The 21,659-nt window shown below is 41.2% G+C and overlaps 1 protein-coding gene across 2 annotated transcripts in view; it reads left to right on the top strand.

The window, feature by feature from the left end:
• ntm (neurotrimin) overlaps positions 1 to 21,659 on the top strand; it is a 361,645-nt gene that overhangs the window by 299,252 nt on the left and 40,734 nt on the right. For both annotated transcript variants that reach the window (XM_080780135.1, XM_080780134.1), the window contains one exon: positions 11,635 to 11,870. In XM_080780135.1, coding sequence (XP_080636261.1) covers positions 11,635 to 11,870 — 236 coding nt within the window. The remainder of the gene's footprint in view (positions 1 to 11,634; positions 11,871 to 21,659) is intronic.

The raw sequence follows: 21,659 nt of genomic DNA, 5'->3' as shown, positions 1-21,659 counted from the left end.
TCACACATTCAACTGTCCTTCTGTTCATTATTTACAGTTTCTTCTGAGGTCAACCTGTTTTGATTAATTTGAAGTAATATCCATCCTTATATTAGATTGATTCTCACAAGGTGACTTTCAAGCTTCTGATGGATGTGGTATAATTAAATCCAAATTACACATTTTGTCTGGCGACTGATTGTCTGACAAGTCTTAGGACTACTAATCAAGACACGTCTCCCACAGCAATGAACACATTATCAGTATGGAATCTATAGCATATACTAATGACTTGTTCCACAGGGCATAGCTATAGGCCTACTTCATGTCCAATACATTTTTGAGGGCCTCCTAGACAGGTTTAATTTTCAGTTTGTTTTTAGCTCAATGTTTCACAAACATTAACAATAAAGATAATTTAATGTTTGTTTGTTTTACATCACCATTACATCACCTAATCATTGCAACATTAGTTAGACTTTAATATATTAGCTCCCCCCACTTCACACAGGTGTGATTTTTCCATTCTATGACTACAGATATGATATCTGACATTAAAAACCTATATCCTGAGCAAAACTAAAATAGCATAATTGTGGTATTGACTGAGGTTAAGAAGTTCATTGTAGTATGTATCCTGTTAGGTCTGCGCTCTCCGTTGAGTCTTTTAAATCACAACTTAAATAATTCTTATAGCCTTTGAATCCCTGACATGATCTTTGAGATTACTTTGTCCTATTTGCCTGTTATTCTATTATTGACGTCTTCTGCACTGAATTTAACAGTATTATATTGTATTGTATTGTATTGTATTGTATTACATTGTATTGTACTGTACCATATTCTGCCTTGTGAAGCACTTTGGTACAATGAGAGTTGTTTTTAAATGTGCTATATAAATACATTTGATTAGATTTTTTTAGTTTCAGCTCATGAGTAACACGAGTACTGATTTATTGGACACTCAACTTGCATTTTCTTACAGCTGCGTCTACGTATACAAACATACAGTACCATAATGTACAATATGAGATAGAATAGATACAATGATCGCTAAGAAGATGATCGATAGTTGCAGCCCTTTTAGTATGTTCTCCCCAAGGTTACATGGTGGATTTCCTCTCACACCAAAAAGACATGCATGTAACATGTTGGAGGCATAATCCTGTTAGTGTCCTTGAGCAAGACACTGAGCTGCTTCAGATGAGCAGGTTGGTGCCCTGTATGGTTTCCTCTGCTGTGAATGGGTGAATTTAACAGGTAAAGTTCTCTGGATAAAGGCGCTATAGAAATGCAAACCATTTTACCAAGGCACTGCTGGTCTTGAGAATAGCAGCCCAATGCTCATTATCGAGTGAAGATGAAAGTGGTCACAAGTGTGTCTGTGAGTTTTACAAATATTGAACGAATAAAAAGTGTTAGCAAGAGCTTGTGACTAAATAATAAATACATTGGATCCATTGGAACACCCCCCCCCCCCCCCCCCCCCCCCATTTCCTGAGAAGTAACAGTTTTGGACATAAAAGGTTCTTTCTGCCCAACAGCAGTGATAATGCTAAGTACAGTATAAGAAGGAGCCTTGGGAACTCCCAATTTCGGGGTGGACACTCTAACACAAGGCCACTGATTTAGTTATGACACGACAGGTACATGCAATGGACAGATGTGTGTGTAAAACTACACTTGGCAAATAATAAATACATACATAATAATTAATTTCTAACTTTAAGGCAGGCAATTTTTAGAAGAACCAATTAGATCAGGCATAACTGGACCACTGGCCTCTTGAGTGTAACCTATAAAAGTTGATGCTCAAGATGAATATTTGTCTAGTACTTAATTCAAGGACATTACACATTGATAAAGAAATGCATACAAATACACAATTTACTCAAAGGTATTTTAAATCACTCATTCTATTCCTACTACCTTATATCCCCTGGGAGTTCAATCAGTCGTGAACGTGCAGAAATCCCGCAAACAAAGATACTGTACCAGAGAACAAAGACTAGCTGTCAAACTGACATAAAGATGAAACTCAAAGTAATAATAATATATTTTTGTCTGACTTTGTGAACTGGAAAAGGTTGAATGTACAATGAAAGAGTTATCATTAACCGGTATATAGCAGAGTTTGTTTTTCTGCTAAATCACCTCTCCCATTCACCATGAAAGATTTGTTGAAAGTACGAGAGGGTCTATCATCTTATCTCTGACTTCTGTACAATATATTGTTCATTAGCATTGTGTTAATTTTCCAAGACAAAACCAAATTGCATAAACATTGTAACCTTGGGTGAAATTGGGCCAGAGTGTGCCGATAAACACATGCAATGATTTATATAATATAGGATGTTCATCCTGAATCTCCCTAGCCTCCAAGTACTGTATGTGTACAATTCCATTAGCGAACTTAATACATTAGATTACAGCCGAGTTAATTTTCTAGATTTTTGGTTGGAGAAAGGAAAGGAACTGCAGCATTTCTCTGGTCCCTGGCGTGTGATTTATTGCGTCTTCATGGATGCTGTGCAGAACGTTTATGCAAGGCAAGTGGAAGTGAGTGCTCCGGCAAATTTGGCTTGATGTGTGAAGCTGGGAGAGAGTTAATATTATTCATGGGACTACTTCTATCCCTGGCTTGGCTTTGTGTCCAGCTCAATTAAGCAGAGCTCATACACTTACTCAGACACTGAGCCGCAATTATTATCAGAGGAGCCACTAGCCACATCCCACCAGCTTATTGGCCGTCTCTCTCTCATCTTTGTCTGTGTGAGAAAACAGAAAATGAGAGGGGAGTACAGACTAGCTGCCCCAGTTTAATGCATCCATTTGGGACACAGCAGGAAAGACTGGGTGGCTGTACGTGGACATGTCAATTGCTCAGAGCCCATTGAAGCTACCTTCAGGGACTCATATTTTATCCCCAAAACAAGTGTTTTATCCTCTCATTTAAAGGCTCCCATGAGGGTAAGAACTAGCAAAGCCTAACTGTAACGTGACCTGGGAATGACCTCCTTGTAATCTGGAAAAATAAAGTGGAGCACGTACTGTGCGTTCATCCTGCAATTCTTGTGAAATTCAAATCTTATGGGAGCATTGTTGCTTGTACCAGTTGTTTGGTTAACTGTAGCTCATGAGCTTATTGGTAGAATTTGTCCAGGTCTTCTTTATTATTGCTAGAACTTCCCAATGATCTATGTTTACACTAACTGTCAACTGGATACAATGCAATACATTGACTAATGATGAAATTAACAATATGAATCAATTATTATTAGTATTCTAGTCTGCCTATACTGTATCTGCCGATGTGTTGGTTGGTATTTTGATGTCAGTATTATCTCACGGAATATGCATGATACTTTTTCAAAGGCTTACTGTGTGATTTGTGCTGTGCTAATGCCTGTAATCATGATCAGCTGCTGTCAGTCCATGAATTGACTCTTAATGAAGGCTGCGTTAAGCTAAATACATCAACATTAGTGCCTTGAATAAGCTTGCTGTTATACAGTCAATGCTTTTCCCTTGTTCCCCAATTATTATTGTATTGTATTAATGTTGTTTTTCTCTTGTGAATCTTTACTTGGCAGTGGAGTTATTTAGTGGTGCAACCACTCCAAGGAACAGCTACTGTATGTCCTAACCTATGTGACTATGTCCCGATGTTTAGAGTACCAGTAGGGGCAAAAGTAGCGCTGTTGTGCCAGAAACAGAGAGAGAGAGAGAGATATAGTGTTGCACTGTTGCCTGCTAATTACAGAGAGAGAGAGGGGGGCTGTTACAAGTCTCTAAAATCAGGATCTGGCATTGGTCGGGCACTAGTGAGAATGTGTGCTTGAATGTAATGCACTTTCTAAAGTGCTTTGGAGAATGGTGCTATAGAAATACAGCACATTTAGAGTGGTGACCTTAATATAGCATGTAAACCAGGCAGGAAATTAATCTTATAGTGTGGTGTCTCTTTCATTTATTGCCCCTTGGCATCACTGCAAGAAGCTGATGTGACACAAAAAGTAAATTAGAAACTATGGCACCTGTCAAGTTGGGGGCACACAAGAGTTGTACAAATGACTCAGTCGATACAAAGATGCAACTTGGTGATGATGAGTTGACTGTTTGAAAGAGTAATGCTCCCGGGAAGTTATCCCGGCCTTATACATTACAGCTATTTATTCCTCTTAAGTTCTTTGGTGCTTAATCAGTCATGTCCAGACTAAATAAATATATAAACAGCATGCTCCCTAGTTGCAGAGCTGCTGCTGTTAAAGGGGAATGCCACTCACTTTTATCATGTGGCGCGATGGGCCTGTTCAGTCAATATTTACTACCTCGACTCTCCTATACCTGGACAGCTTAGATTCTGTCATGTAATGGAGATGCACATATTTTTGACCTGATTATTATTGAGCAGGCTTTACTTTTTGCACCCAAGAGAGCTCCATTCTATCAAATGTGTATTCACTGACCATACGTCAATAGCCTATTATCTTGCCACACTAATTGAAAGCCCTGGCCTGCGCCCGTTTATCCGATCGCCTTTGTCCGCCTTCTCCTACCAAACCACTCCGTTTGCACACATCTCTCCATTCACAGTACCTACTGCATGCCTGTCCAGACATAACGCATTATGTGTTGCATCCATGCAACTGTCATAATCACTGTACAGTTTGCATTTGCATGAAATACCATGTTATTGCGCAACATTTCACGGCGATGCAAATGTCATCACATTTTAGGCCACACCCCGTTCCACTGCGCGCACGTGCGTGCGCACACACTCACACACACACACACACACACACTCACACACACACACACACACACACACACACACACACACACACACACACACACACACACACAGGGCGCATCCATACAGCACGGTACAGTACAGTACAGCACAGTATGGTACAGTACAGCACAGTACAGTATGGTACTGTACAGTATGGTACAGTACAGCCTACTACAGTATGGTACAGTACACTGGCAACCTGGATGGCGTAATTACTATGTAATTAGACCATTTGATTCAATTTTCTGATTTTATATGCATTTATATTAGGAACAATCCTACCACTATCATAAGCTGTAGTGTACAGTTTGGCATTGAACATATATTGTTTCAACTTTTGAAATAGAGATAGAGAATAGAGGGTTAGACATACAGTATGCAACCAGCAGTTTTTGAGTAAAGTAAGTGTTGGACACACACGTGCACACACGCACGCACGCACGCACGCACGCACACACACACACACACACACACACACACACACACACACACACACACACACACACACACACACACACAGTACTTTAGATTGGAGAATTGGAGTAGGTATTGTACTTTAAGCCAATATTTTCAGCTTTTATCTTGAAAGTTTACTAGAAATCCACTTGTGTGTGGGCGAGTTCCCGACTGCACTGAATAAATAGGATGAAATGTGCTATTAGAGCCACACTCCATAAACACATTTGAAGTCATGACACTACAGTGAAATATTTCCCTGGTGGATGTTTGCTACTGAGAGCCAGTTGCTCTCATCTGAAGAAAATAATAGAAACTGAAAGTTTACTTTGAACAACACCACAATAGCAATACTGATTATATTAGTGAAATTAACCACTTAAACTCTATATTCTTAGAGAAACTAACTTGAATTACTGTAAAAAACTGTACATTGTATATCAAATAAATAAGCGTTGTGAGCTTGTAGATCTGCTATTTTAGGCTAATGTTCCCTTCAGAATATGGATGCTGGGGTTTAAGTGGTTAATAGCCACTCTTCAGCACATCTGACTGATATAGAAAGCTTTCAAAATGTAATATTAATTTAGCTCGTCTCATCCTGTTGGAGTTAATTTGTGTTAGCCTACTGTGAGTGATGCTGCCCTTGTTTTGTTTCTGTTCGTTAAAGAGCAATACTAGTGTAGCCATAAAAGCTCCATTAATTAGCCATATAATTAGAATTCGCCAAAGGCAAAATACTGTATATACTGCTCTTCCTAACCACTGAAGTATAACATGTGGCACTATCCCTAACAAATCAGACTTCTGGTAAGGAACATAAATGCCGTTAGTGTTGTACGGCAGTGGTTCTCGAACCTTTTTCATGTCAAGGACACCCAAAATAATATATTTGGCTGTGAATATGTCATTTACAGGTTTAAAGTAGTTGATATTGATATTATATTAACTAATTTAGCTAGGGACCACCTGGAACCTCCTCAAGGACCACTGAGGGTCCCCAGACCCCACCCTGAGAACCAATTGCCTACGGTATGCTGTGCTGCCTTTCCTTTGCGGTCATGTAATTGATCTCACCAGGTAGTTTTCTTTCCCTGTGTAATCAACCCAGCACTTGTGCGTGACCTCAGTGCATTTTCTGCAGATAAATCACTTGCAACAGTAACATACTGTATGCCATGAGTTCTATTCCTTTTGCATCTCACGTGGCTTTTCATGTATGAAGTTGCAACAAGGAGGCTGTTCTGCCTGCAGCAATTCCAGCAATTTGTTCAACACCTCTTTTGACATCTCTTGTCTCACAGAGCCACCAGTATTATATTAGAGGAATCAGATTTGTGCATAACATACAGTAGATTCCATCCATATGCTCATCGCCTGACTGCATTTCATTTATATGATGTTGCAAGTCTAAAGAAGTTGAAGTCTAAAGCTTGCTGAGCCATGTAATGCACCATGTTTGCAACCGCCCTTTGCAACAATAACCAAACCATTTGGTCTGGTGAACTAGTGATGCAGTATGTTTATCCTCATTTATAGCTCTGCTTGAATAGAATCAACAACAGTCCCACTTATGCCATGTTGTACATTTTTTTCTAGTTTTGACAAATGTGACTTTTAAATGCCCCCAAGCCTGAAGGTCAGTAGACCGAAAGCTTGATTGATTGTGCGCAGATCTGAGTGTGTGGAGCTTCCCTTTATTTTTCTAAAATGCCCCCATGAACAAAATGTCCAAAGACAAGTGTGCATCTTTTGCACCATGCATGTCAATAAGCTAAAGCCTAATTAGAACAAGACAGGCATATATATTTCTATAGTCTAGATTCAAGATTCAATAATTTATTTGCCATGTCAACAAGTTGATAGGAATTTGTCTTGGTTCATACTCAACATATACAGACAACCATTGATACACAAACAAGAAGGACAGTACAATACAAAAACAAAAACCAGCAGCATAGGAAATTACATTCAGTTTTTTAAAGTGCTATATGCATATACTATGAGTTCAGATGTCTAATGGCTACGGGGTAAGTGCTATCCCTGAAGCGACATGTTGAGCTCTGGATACTTCTATATCTCCTGCCTGATGGGAGGAGATTGAAGAGGTGATGTGCAGGATGGGAGTTGTCTGCAATGATTTTATTTGCCTTCCTAATTATTCTGGTGGAATAGAGTGAGGAAAGTGTAGGGAGGCTGCATCCTATGTTTTTTGATGCGCAACGTACTACTCTTTCCAGCTTTGATTTGTCTTGAGAGGTTGTGTAACCAAACCAGACAAGCATAGAGAAGGTGAGAACACGTTCAATAGTGGCCCTATAGAAGTGAGTCATGGCTGCTTGGCTGACTTTGAACTTCTTAAGCTGCCGCAGGAAATAGACAATACACGATATGGTTACATTATGGTATTATTTCAATAATAATGTTGACTTTTAATTTAATACTCTAGTTTCTGTTAGCGAGCGTGCCGCGGGATTCTGCGTGGGGGTCCATGGATAAGGGGGGTCCCCGCGGTAGTCTGTGATGCGTGTCATCATGCCGGTCACATTGATGCGTGTGGTTTATTTGCCACTTATTTGCCTGGCTGCTAGCGTCAATTTCCACATGGCTAGTATGACGAAGCGGTTGTGAGTCCTCTTCATGGCGTGCAGACTATGGGATGTTATCCCCATAGGTTTTTGCTGGAGACAAGGCAGCCAATCAGCAATCAGAAGTAGTCGGCAGTATGGTTGCCAGTGTAGTCAACGGTCGTTTCAGAAATAAGCTAACCAGCCTCCCAAAACCAGCCAACTGTGAGGTGAAGAACAAGCGAAGCGTGGCGGGAAATATGCGGAATAGGCAACCCACTCACCAATGAGACTAGGTGTCGACTAGTGAGCCAAGGGTGTTGTTCTCTCGCAATTTGCGGTGTTACAAGTTTCAGACCTATTCATAGACCTGCTGCTTGCTTTGCAATGAGCTGGTAAAAAGGGCTACTCCAAAGCAAGGAGTATGCATCCTAATTATGCACACACACACTCCTGTGTCAGAATACACATGTATGCAGGTGACATGTATGCAGGTGACAGGAGTTGTTTGTTCAAAGCAAAAATTTCACATCTTCAGTTTCCACTTTCATGGCTTTGGGAGAGTTGACAAAGGGATTAGATTTTGTTTGTCATCTGTGCTTGAAGCCAGGAATACTAGCAGTTAACAATTTTATGCAAGATTAATTTCTTAGTATATGGAAAAAGATAATTAAACGTTTCCGTCAAACTCTATATGGTATGACATCCAGTAAAATGTCATATCTTCAGTTTAGTTCCAATTTTTCATCTTCTATTAGATTAAGTCTAGCCATTGTGTGGCATTATGCTGTCAACCTTGGGTCAGAATAGAAACTCATCAAGACTGAGACTTTTGCAGTCAGTGAAAGTGCCTCCACAGACTGAAAACCCAAGTATTTAGATTCCACCTCATATATATATATATATATATATATATATATATATATATATATATATATATATTAGGGGTGTAACGATATTGTAACTGCATCGAAAAATCGATTTTATTTTGTCAATGTTTAAAAGAAAAAAATACCATGTCATGTATTTCCATATTCTTTTCATATGACCGAAATCTTATATTATCAACCATGGTCATCTCCTTCATTCACTGACAATGCTTGCAGTATCAAAGAACAACAGTGTGCAGCTATCTGGAGGATAGGAGACAAACAGTCAAATGGGGAAACCATTTTCTAATCCGCAGGTAGTTTTAGCTGGTGTCCCTCAAGGTGGGGGTTTAACTTTCTTGATCACTTGTTACCAACTAGTGCAAATTATGCAGATGATTTGACTCTCAGTCTCATGGGCTCCCTCCCTGCAGGGCAGATGCAAGCAGCTGTTGATGCAGTTACAGCCTGGGATCAGACCTACTGCCTTGCACCCAATTCTATGCTATGAAAACAAAGGACATGGTTATTGGTCTCAGGGAGCCTCAAAACAGACCAATACCTCCTCCTACAGTATATCGTTTTGAACAACCAGGCAGTAGAGAGAGTGGAGTAGAGCTGAAGAAGACTCAACTTGTTTACAAGAGGGTCCACCTTGTTCAATTCATCAAAACATTTAGACATGTTTTTTTTTGACATGTACAAATAGACACTTCTATATAGCCAAAGAACAGAACAGGAATTCATCATAAAGGAGGTAAAAAGGGGAAAGAAACATACCGGTATACAGTGAGGGGAAAAGGGGTGGAGAAAAATAATAAATTTTAATTGGAAATACTCCAATAAAGTAAAAAAAAAAAAATCTCAAAATTGTACTTAAGTACATGATTCAGAATTAGAATCATCTTTTTTTTCACATCACAGTTTTACAAGTAAGATGGTGGGTGAAATTCATTTTTGTGCATACTGTAGTTCCCATTGTGTTATTTTTTCCAAGAAACAAAGGGAAGAAGAGAGAGGGGGGTAGGAGGCCTTGGACGTCTATACTCGTGTATACACTTCCTTGTTTGCAGCCTGATTAGAATGGCTCATTGCTCTAAAACTAGGGACCTCTCCATGGTTTTCACCAGAAGGACAATGATCTGTCTTCATTTCTGACTTCAGCACGCATCTCGTTTGGAATATTAACGCTTCTAGATAAGAGAGACTTTAGCGTGACCAGAGTGAGTGAAGAACTAAGAACGGAAGATTATGCCTCCCGGTTTTTTGGGGGGGTACAGAAGATAGGGGCTTTTCAGAGTCAAATCTGCCATATCTGCTGGCACTCTGGCGCCTTTATTTTGAAGTTTACAACACTGGGTTTCATAATGTAAAATCCACAATGATCGTTTTACTCAAAACCCAAAGGTGTCCATAGTTACCACCAGTTACCTCTGAGGATTTTACTTTACATCTACTACAGTGAATTGTGTTCAGTAAACTGCCCTAAAACTGTAAAGCAGTTCATTTTACTTGTTTGTCCGTTGGTGTTGGTCGGTGTACTGTCTGCTGACCTCAATATCGTAAAGTGCTTAGAGTGATGTTCTATGCAGGAATGGTGCTTCTTATTCTTCTATTATTATTCGTCAGAAAATGTCATTGCTGGACAATTCAGCAGACCACAGGTGCTGCTGCCTGCTGGTGTTATTGTATGCTGTTTATGACCATAGAGTAAAAGAAACCGGGCTTTACTTGAAGTGCTGCAGCCAAGCCATTGAATTGGTAGTGTGCCCTTCCTGTGAAATGCTCACACTGCCCAGAGAAATTTGTTTACTGTTGCCAATATAAATATGAACTGTAGCTTCAGGCTAGTGTCACAATACATTGATCAATCATCTCCCATTCACCGTGGTCCATTACGCTGAAAGCCATTGCTTATACCTATGTATCGATTGTGCACAGACAGTGAAGTTTTGTCTTCTTTTCCCATCATAACACTACAAATGCCCCAAGGATGCCATTGACCCTACTGCCGCCACTGAAGTGGAAGTGACTGATGTCACTAGCCAAAGCTGTGACAGCATAAATGGAGCCAGCAGTCTTTCGCCTGCAAAGCGTTGTTACTTCCATTATATTTCCACCATGCTGAATTGCTGGTGTTTATATCGCGTCTAGACTAACCTCAGGCGCTCTGTTCCTCACAGGCATATTCAGGCCTTTGAAGGATAAATATACTTAGAAAAAGAACATGATTTCAAAGGAGCAAATTTCAAAGATGTGATTTTCATTCTTACATACGTATGAGTCTTTACATTCCTACCATCCACTCAATTCTGTGACATCAGTCCTCCTTTCAGCTGAAACGAGTGTCAGCCCCACTCGTGGCTCCTAGAGGCTGTGTTGCCCCTTACACCCAACCAGATGAATCAGTTGTTTAGAATGAGTTACATTGGCATACTTAGAAGTAGAACCAGTGATGCATTGATGATATTTTAATGGCCTCTAGCGCACGTCACACACGTGCTTAACACTACAGGATTTTGCACGTCACACAATTGGGGCTGGCTATTTAGAGTGGGGGCTAATGAATTTTGGTTTACATAGAAGTCAGTCAATTTGGTTTGTGGGGCTTAGGGGGCCTTAGGCGAGGGCTAAGGCTTTGGGGGGGGGGGTTAAGCCTCCACCAGAGGGGGCTAAAGCCCCCCTAGCCGTCCCCTCCCTGGAGCTGTCCCTGGTACTCACCGTCTCTGTGAACTTAAAGGTATATTTTTCACCCGTGGGTGCCCGTCTGATATCCATGTGTACCCGGCTCATCATAGGACTCTGCTCTGTAGCCTACTGGTAGTTTCCACAAGTGATTGGAGCTGAGTGCTTCAGTGGTTTGCAAGATTAGCTCCGGATGCACATACTATGAGTTGATCAGGAAGATCAGGGAAAGTTTTAACATTCTACAACATTCAACGTTCTTTTCTCCCCCTTTACTGTACAGGTGCGAACAGGAAGGGGATGTTGTCACACACACAGCATGGCTAAACCGGTCAAGTATACTCTATGCTGGGGAAGACAAATGGTCAGTGGATCCCAGAGTGAGTCTCGTGACCCTCAATCAGGACGAGTTTACCATCAAGATTGAAAACGTGGACATGACAGATGAAGGTCTATATGTCTGCGCTGTCCAGACAAGCAGTCGACCGAGAACCACTTCTGTGAACATCCTTGTCCAAGGTAACAAAAGCTTTCTAGATGAAAAACATATTGTGTTATTTATTGTGTGCTGTCTGTCTGTGTGTACTCCTCTGTGAGTGAATGTGCCGGTAGTTGTTCTCATACTTTATTCCTAACCTTATTTATCTTTGATTTCTATTCATCGAAGCTTGGCAGAGCTCTCAAGCATCATTTTGCAGTAAACAACACTAGTTGGCATAGGCGCTCAACCAAAAAAGAATGGTGGTGGTGGGTGAGCAGTCACATCTCACCCAATGCTCAAAACTGGCAAACTTTATTAATTCTCAGATACAGTAGCCAAGAAAATATTAAAGTTGCATAGTGTGTACAAATATCCAAAGGTTGAAGAATCTTGCTATCACTCATACATCAGGCAGAAACCGTTTTGTTCATGTGTTTCTTTTATTTTTTCTGGAGGGATAGACAGTAGGCTGACTGAAATGGGAAAGAGATGGGGGGGGGGGGGGGGTGACATGCTGTAAAGGCCGTCGGGATCGGGAGTCAAACCTGCGGCACACTGCCAGACTGGATTACCAGCCAGGGTCTTGTGCATGTGTTGTTAAGACATTTTCTGAAAGGCGCTGTACAAATAAAGTGTTGTGTGTTTTCCAGAGGCAAACAAACTAAACTTTTTAGGGTCCCTTTGACGTCATGTGGGGCATCATCATCATCACAAGGGATTTCCCAGAATTGCGTCATTCTTTATTACTTGCGCAAGCAGAGCGCGCAAGTACTAGTTTCGCCCGGGACTCGTATGCACCGTCCCAGCATTTTCGATGCATATGCACCGTCCCGGCAATTTTGATGCGTATGCACTGTCCCGGCAATTTTGATGCGTATGCACCGTCCCAGCAATTTTGATGCGTATGCACTGTCCCAGCAAATGACGTAATGACTACTTGTGCCTGATACAGCAGTGGTGCCAGATTACATACATGTATACATAGGAGCATTACCTTTAATACCTTTAAAGCTCTCAATGATTACGTAATAAAGATGTGGATTAAAGGACCCAATGCCAGAGTGTAATTGGTTTTCAATGGTGACGTAATGACGATATGATTTAGTCAACCCTAACCATAACCCCAATAATACTGTAGGCAGGACCACGGCCACGTCACTCTGACTCAGACATAACCATATAGGCCTGTCACCACAAACCTGATACTCTCATACAGTATATACCGGTAGGCATATACTGTATGGAGACCCGGTTGTCCAGGGCAACAGATTCATACATATTGGTTGGATCGGCGGTGCAACATAGGTGTGAGGACCGCATAACTCTAGTTATTATAAACTTGTTAGATGAACAAGTGGGTGAGAGACTTTGCTTTTTTCTTTTGTAGCTGTTTTTTTCTTTATTTGCTGTCGCTGAGGATAGAGGGGGGAATGGCGGTTTCTGGCCAAAACCTGGAATGTTGAAATGATGTGGTCAACACACCATTAATTAAGTCAGCCACCGGCGCACCACGCTCAAAGGAATTTAACCATGTAAACCCACCAGATTCCTAAGGGCTTTACACTATACTATCTTCGCCGAAAATAGAGTTCAAGTTCAAAGATGCACTCAATGATGTGATGATGCACACGTCATATGTGCAAAACTCATCGCGGTGTGTTGTGAGCTTGTAGATCTGCTATCTTTTGCCAAAAAAGAATAGGCATGCTAGGGTTCAACTATGCAGAGTTGTGAGTAATGCATTTTAAAGTAGCACATTGCTGAAATAATACTATATTTTGCGTTAAGTTAAAGAGTAGTGTAACGGCACTGCTATCTCATTGTGACTATTATATTACTGTTACTAATCAATGACATACAGGCAGTGTATGTTTATAGGCTAGTATTCCCTCTCTAAAGCTCTGGAAAGGATCTATAAGTTGGCACCATATCTTGAAAGCAATATTTAGGAAATACAGGCACGTCCCTCGTGTCCCTATCTCACACCCTGGCGACCTAGACTCTTCCTGACTCGGCCCATCCGTCAGGACTGCAGACTCACTACCGTCTTCCGCCATAGTCTGAAACCTCACCTCTTTAGACTCCACATCATCAATCTGGATCTTGCACTGTGTAAGTCACTCTAGATAGGCAATATACAGTATGTGCCTCTTACTGTGCATACCTGTATTACTTGGCCCTGCAGATAATTCTGGCTCAATGCAGCGTCATACTTAAATACAACTACGTTCTACCAGGTGATGATGTCAGAATTAAAAAAAGGAGGCAAAACATGTGCTTTGTATAGGTTCCCCAGAATCAGGGTTAAAAGAAAATGGCGATCCATTTATCTTTTTCTTCTCTTCTTGAGTGGTTCCTCCGCTCCATTAAGAATCTGTGTGTCCAACCTTATGTCTGTAAGTATGAGCACGGAAAAAGTTTAGGAACACCTAAAGTGGCCACACGGACCCCCAAATGGTAACTCTGTAATTTCTTGACCGTTACGGAAGCGTGGCAGCTCGCCAGAACCTGACCGCCCCCCTGGGCACGTTCCTGGGGGTCTGTCTGGATGTTCCAGGGACCCCCGTACAGTGCACTACAATACAGTACAGAGCACAGTAGAGTACAGTAACTATAACAATAAATCTATAGTTTCACCGCACCGCTCAGTTCAGGTTTTTTTCACATTAGTTATCTGGAATGTTTTGAGTGACCTTATTTTCCTCCCAAATGTGTGAGAAAAATAATTTGTCCACTTATTGCAATTATTTATGGTTAATTCAAAAGTAAAACGTTTATTTAGGAAAAGAGCAATAAGTTAAATTTAAGTACAGTATAGTACATGCTGGAGTGCACTCAGTGCAGTGCTTCTGGAGCACACAAGTGAGAAAATGTTATATTCACAATTTGCATAATCTGGTTGAGGTGTTTAAGGTAAGGTACGTAATTCACTAATTTAGGTGGGTTGATAAATTCATGGTGTCAATTGATCATTGTTTCCTATTTGTAATGTTGCACCATCACAATAATAATTTGTCGAGTTGCGCTGTCAAAAGCAATTTTCAATATTTTGGGAAGTTGAGCTGTCACCAATAATGTTGCCATATTTGACAGACGCGTTGCGCTGGCACATCAATAATGTTGCCATATTTGACAGACGCGTTGCGCTGGCACATCAATAATGTTTTCATATTCATATCATGTCGAGCCTCACCATGACGAAACTATTTTCTTAGTCGAACGTTTCATTTTGTTGTCTTCAACATGAGCCATCATTTTGTATCTGTTCAAAGGCACGCATGAGCACACATCACACTGAAGTTGCAAGTATCTTTATATTAATAAATTAATATTTAATCATATTTTCCTAGATTAGAGACTTCAGGCCAGAGAGATGAAGCAGGGACCCCTAATGGATACAGTAGTTTATACATACTGTATAGAATTGTGTTTCAGATTAAACATGTTCATAGATTTCATAATTATATAGCTTCGTAGACTTGTCAGCACTATTATCAGCAGTGTAACATATTGTGAACTTGTATATCTGTTATTTTCAGTGAACGTTCACCCCAGACTAGGGATGCTAGGGCTTCAGATTGATCAGTGGTCATCTAGTATGTTCTAGTACAGCGCTACTCAACCCACGGCCCGCGCAACAGGTCTGTGCGGCCCGCCATGGTAATGCCGATACAAATATTTTTATTCTGCATTCAATGTAGAAAAGTCATTTCTAGCGTTTCTAACCACAAGAGGGCAATCATGCGTAAGCTATTGAGCTGTTTGTTCTACTCTACCTGACAAAAAGTGGTCGAGTTGTCTTCATGTCGATCTACAAGTCCACAAGCAGTGCATCCACAACGCGTTGATCATTTGTAGATCGGCTCGCGTTCAGTACACAACGCCGTCATACGAGGAAGTGAGTGCAACAACAACAAGTCACAGGGCGGGAAAAGAAAACAGGCGTGTCACTGATGTCAGCAACATGGTCAAACCAAAAAGAAAACTTGCAGATGAGCACTGTTTCTTGTACTGTACTGTACCATACTGTATTGTACTGTACCATACCATACTGTGCCGTACCATACTGTACGGTGTTGTACTGTACCATACTGGACTGGACTGTTGTTACGGACCAATTAGTCTAGGGGTAAAGGTATTCAGGCGGGCATTGGGTGTTATTGGATGCACTGCAAATGACAGCAGTGTGTGCATAGCTGACCACTGTGCTAAACATTATGACAGGCCTGTGGAGAGAGAGAGAGAGAGAGAGAGAGAGAGAGAAAAGCCGTTCCCACTTCAGAGAAGAGAGAATTGACACATATATAAAGCACTCCGATGTTACTCACAAGCAGCAGCTTTCCTTGCAGCTATAATTGCAATAATGTCTTGATAATCCCGTCTAGATCAGTTTTAACTTGGACGACCTGCTCTCCCCATATGCAACATTGCAACTGTGAGTGACAGGGATCAGATCTCAGGGCAACTTCACAGGGAATATGTTCCGACTCCCTACAGTCCCGTTGTCGTTCCTCTTTTTTTGAGAAACCACTATATGCTAACCTGACTAACCGCCAGATTGTGGCAGTATGAGTTCACAAGTTCCCTCCTCCTGCCTGCATCTGGGCTCTCTCAAGTCTCAAGCAGAAACGATCTGGTCTTGTTAGGTTGTGTTGATAATGAGACAGACGTTTGCTGCAGGTTTCTGTAAAACCTTCCATCTCACTACAACAATATAATAGAAACCCCACTCCATTTACAGAGCTGCAGCTTTGAGGACACTACTCTCAGCCCACACACGTTCAAATGCCTCTTTATACCACCATTGATCAGACAAAGTTTATGACTTATCATACAATATGTCTCCCCAATATGTCTCCCCCCAAAAATGTGCCCTTTTCTTGGATTTGGGCCCATGCCCCCTCAGTGCTCTCAGCATGGCCCTGATGTACAAATACCACATTGTGAAGTGAGGAAACATTCCATCCTGCTTCTTTGTGATAATAGTGAACGAGAGAATTCAGTCTGAGGATGTAGCATTTTTTTTATTACTCTTATTGTTGAAACCAGGCACAATACTTTTAAGGGTATCTCTCCAGAGACCTTGGCATTTCTGTTTTCAGTGTTTGCAATATATTCTACAAGTTTGATACTCACAGAACTTTTGTGGGGATCTTTTAAACACTGAAGAACCAAAGTATACTGCAAATAAAGGACAGGCGATACTGCCAGCAGATACAGTACTGTTTACTGATCGTAATATGAAATGGAAGCAATTATTAATGCTAAAGGCTGTACAATTACCGAAGAGTACGTGTAAATTGAGTTGTCAAGGCCATTTTTCGTTCCCTTGTGGGAAACCTCAATTTAATTCTGAGCACATGTTCCTTTTTATATAATGATGTAAATAAAAGGGCTGCAGTTTAAAATTATTTCAGATTTCACAAGTGCCAGTGAACTGAAATGTTTCTAGCTTTCTACAGTTCCAGTAGTTCAACCCAGAAAATCATCATAGCAGATAATCATAACACGGTCCGGGTTGAATTGGAACTCCCCATAGTAACGAATTTAGGTTTTGTGTTGTGTAATCACACTGCTGTGCTACACATGAGATATTTTACTGTAGTTGGTAACCATAATAAATTGTTTAACATTGTGGGTAAATCTTATGGTTAACTGGAAACGGGCATTGCTATGCTCCTGTATTTGCATTGTGCAAACCAAACACCAGTAGCTGTCGTTATAATCATATACCACAGCCTCTCTTGTTATTATTATTTAATTAACCACTTTCAACCTGACATCCCTATGTTGGGCATGTCATTATAGGCAACATTTAAAATAATTATTAAGACACTATTTCTTGCCTTCCCGTTAAGTAGTTTGATTTGGGAACAACAGCATGCTATTTGGTTGGATGCACCGTACAGTGTACACTGTACTCTACTATAATCGTCACCATGTGTACATGATGCAAGGCTTGCAAGCACTTTTGCCCGCGAGCAATAGTGGGTGGATCTAAGGATATTGGTAGGTCGGTTGGAACTGCTACTGTAGGTCATGTACGGAGCAGCCTGACGCAGCAGCACAACCTCCAGGGGCGTCTAGCCCCTAGAGCTCTCTTAAGCTAGAACGCTCAAGCTTCTAGTTTGAGAGCAGTAAACTTCATGGTACTCTTGGACGATGACTACGCAGCGTAGTGTATCTGTTATATCAGAGTTAAACCCAGGATTATGAACCTAATCCTTTACCATGGTTGTGACATTTCCGTGGTTAATGCATTATTAGCACTCACGACAGCCATATCTAACCACTCAACAAATAAGGCCCTCTTCCTAAAAATCAAATGAAGAAGATAATTGGAATTAGCTGTGCCCTGTCTTCTCCTACACGTGGAGGACCACGTACAGTAGATTAGATAGGCAGCCCAAAATGAATGTGGTCATGTGGTGTGTTGGCACTAATTACTTTTAATTAAGCCCAACTTTGTATCCCTTTAGCACCAGCAGTACCGCTGCTGTGTCAGACTTGTGTATCAGTTGGGCTGCTGATACATATTGTATTATAAGGTTTAGGCCTAGACATGTTGAAACATGGCCCCACTATTCCAACTACATACAGTTAATTTCTCAGCTCGGGCAATTTCAAACCAAAACTTGGGATGTTGTAACTTTTACTTGGCAACACCCAAGTAGAACTATAGTTGCTTTATTGAGACAGTTGAGTAACACTTCCATAGAAAAGGTCAGCCCACTACACAACGTGTACCTCACAGTATTTCATATACAGTAGTCTACTAGCTGCTCTGCCAAACAGTGCATAGAATTAAATTATCTCACACCTCCGTTCCAGACTTGTAGCAGGTGATACAAAAGTAAGAGCCCTCCATTACTTTCCTTCATTCCTTTATACCGTTGTGATACAAAAGTAAGAGCCCTACATTACTGGAGTGGATTAAATTATAGTCCAATGATTTGCAGTAGAAACTATTGCAAGAATACGCAAGGTTCACAAGGTAGTTGTGCAATTGTCTCCAAACTTACAGATAGTAACTGCATGGAAGGTGGTTGGGCTGGGGGTTGTGGAGTGCTGGGGTATGGGGGCTTTTATGTAGGAACTGCTTAGAAGTTGGGGTGGGGGGCAGTAGGGTATGGGGTGGGGTGGGGTTTGGGGGTGCGTGGTGTCGGTGGGGGTGCAGGGTGGTGGTTTGGGGGTATGGGAGCACGACAGTGTGACTAGGTACTCGCATTTGCTACTAAAAATAGCACAGTGCGAGTTGTGAAATTCAATTAGTATAGCACCAGTGCTACTACAGAATTTGACCGTTCAATTGTGATAAAGACAAGGCTCTGACAGTCTCCGTACACATTCTATGAGTCACAGTTCTATGCATTTTTGTAGTGCAGCGGTGTCGTTGGCCAAAAAGAGCAGATCTACAACCTAACAACGTGTCGAGGCACAATGCGGCGTTTTTGAAGATCTATCCCCCTTGCTTCCACCGCCCCGCCCCTCCCCCTTTTAGCATGCTGTGCTTTGCTCTTCCCTGGCAGCAGTGGCAGGCAGCAGACAGAGTGAACGCAGCAGGTTAGCATGATAGCATCACGGAAGGAATTGCTTGTTATCCCCGACACGATGAATAATAAAGTTATTTGCAAAGTTTGTAATGTTCGAACGTCACTCGATATAACTTTTACCAACTTTAACCAACCGCGGGTGAAACAGCGTACATGCAAAGAGTGCATGCGCGCACGCACATGGAGTGGACTGATTGATATCGATCAAAAACAACCCATAGCACCTCGCTTACAAAAGCGTGTGCACAGCGTGAATGACTGACCTGGCTGGATACATAATAAGTTGTCCATGTGTGACCTGCTTAACGGCAAAAAGGCAAAGATCTGTCCCCCCACCACCTCCTCCCACAACCTCCATGCCGAGGTGTAGTTGAACGTCGGTCCACCCCCCTCCTCACCTCCCTCTGCGTAGCAGACTATATAGCTTAGTAAGTTAGTAGTCTACTCTGTAGCTGTATATGTCAGATGTTCTGTCTGAAGCAGTCAAAGCCAAGGAGAATGTTACAATACTAATTTACCATCGAGTAGCCTGCCCTGCATCGAATGTCAATTCAATTCAAATGAGCTTTATTGGCATGAGAAAACAAAGGTTGGTCACATTTTTAGATAGATTTTTCAATTTAGGAGCATGCACGTGCTACTTGGAAAAATGCTAAGCGTCGAGCCCTGTATGGGAGTGGGGGTTGTATGGAGTTGAGGGACATGAGGGGGTGGGGTTTGGTGGTGCGGGGTGTGTGGGGTGGCGGTTGGGGCGGTTAGGGGGTGGAAGTTATGCGAGTGGGGGATATGAACTTGAGGGACTTATATTAATAATATCATCGATGGGGAATCCAAGCTAATAGAAACTGCAGGCTTTCTATTCCTGAAAAGTTGCAATGCGAAAATGGAAGCCATCATTCTCCCGATAATACAAATCTAACATTTTTGTTAAAAAAAACATATTGTTTAAAAAAAATGAACGATGACGGGTTTCTGAACTGCCCACAGCCCTCCTATGAGACACGGGGAGAGTAGAAAAAATGGTGCTAATTTATCATGATTATTCGTGAGGACCTATTATATGAAGAGGTTGAAAAGTGGTGAAGTGGTCCTTTAAGCGTGTACTGATTGTGCCAGTGCAATGAACAATAGTCATTAATTGATAATGTCTGTTTGACAGCCTGTCCTATGTTGTCAAGACCGACATGGCAACAGGGCTCAGGGCTTGTTCAACAGCCTTGATGGTTGACAGGTGAAAACTGTTCCATACCTTGGCCATATGGCTTTTGATACAGTATATGGTATGGCTTGCTTAGCCTGTGGAAAAGCTTTCATACAGTATGATAATTTATCATGGATAATTGACAGGACTGTTTTGATTTGATTTGCAGTGAGTGGTTCTTCACAGTAACCTTACATGTTAGATAAACAGTGAGATATTTTGCATTTTTAGTCATACAGGTCAGTACACCAGATGCCACGGATAATGCTAAGGACATAATCTGTTGCCTGAAGCCCAAAGCACATCTTGCCTGGTCTCACAGTGTATACGTACTGTAGAATTTAGGAGAGCTTGGATATTATGGATATGAGTATGGCATGTTTTCAGTGATTACCATACTCAGCTTAGAGATCTGAAAATAAACAGTGCTTGGGGGGATTCAACATGCAGCACTTAGCTTCCCAAAGTCCCCGAAAGGGTTCTGGGCAGAAGAAATAACATCACCCAGGAAGATACCGGAACACATTCAAACTGTAATGGGTGCATTCAGGCTAATGGTTCACATCAGATATGTTATACTTATTAGTCATCTTTTCCTTTGTCAAAAATGTATTCAGTATAAATAAAAACGTTTCTAATCAATTGTACATTTAATTTGTCAATAAAGAAATCAATCAATCAATCACGAATAACTAAGTCTATAATTCTACATTAAAGATATTCATATGTATATTGTTTGTTTGTTTGTATGTATGTATTGTCATAGTCTTTACTTATGGTTCTGTTTCCTTTGTCGAAACGATAGCGAGGAGATCTGTGACTGTGGTTTGTCCTGGGTATTTTTCTGCATTACACTCATCTATCCCACTGGCCAAAGATGACAGCACAATCCAAGCTGTGCTGTCTGGAAGGTCTTTGATCCGTGTGGACAGTTTGGTCTTTACCCCCCAGCAATAGAGTAATAGTCTCTCACCCTGTGCTACAGATACACATATACTGTAGTATAGTAACAGCAGCTGGACTGTTGTCTCTTGGATCAGTGATTCTCAACCTTTTTAATATAAAGAACACCC

The sequence above is a fragment of the Protomyctophum bolini genome (assembly GCF_963924005.1).
Source record: "Protomyctophum bolini genome assembly, chromosome: 13".
Lineage (NCBI taxonomy): Eukaryota > Metazoa > Chordata > Actinopteri > Myctophiformes > Myctophidae > Protomyctophum > Protomyctophum bolini.
The sequence above is the reverse complement of the archived record's forward strand: the minus strand, read 5'-3'. Positions and strand labels throughout refer to the sequence as shown.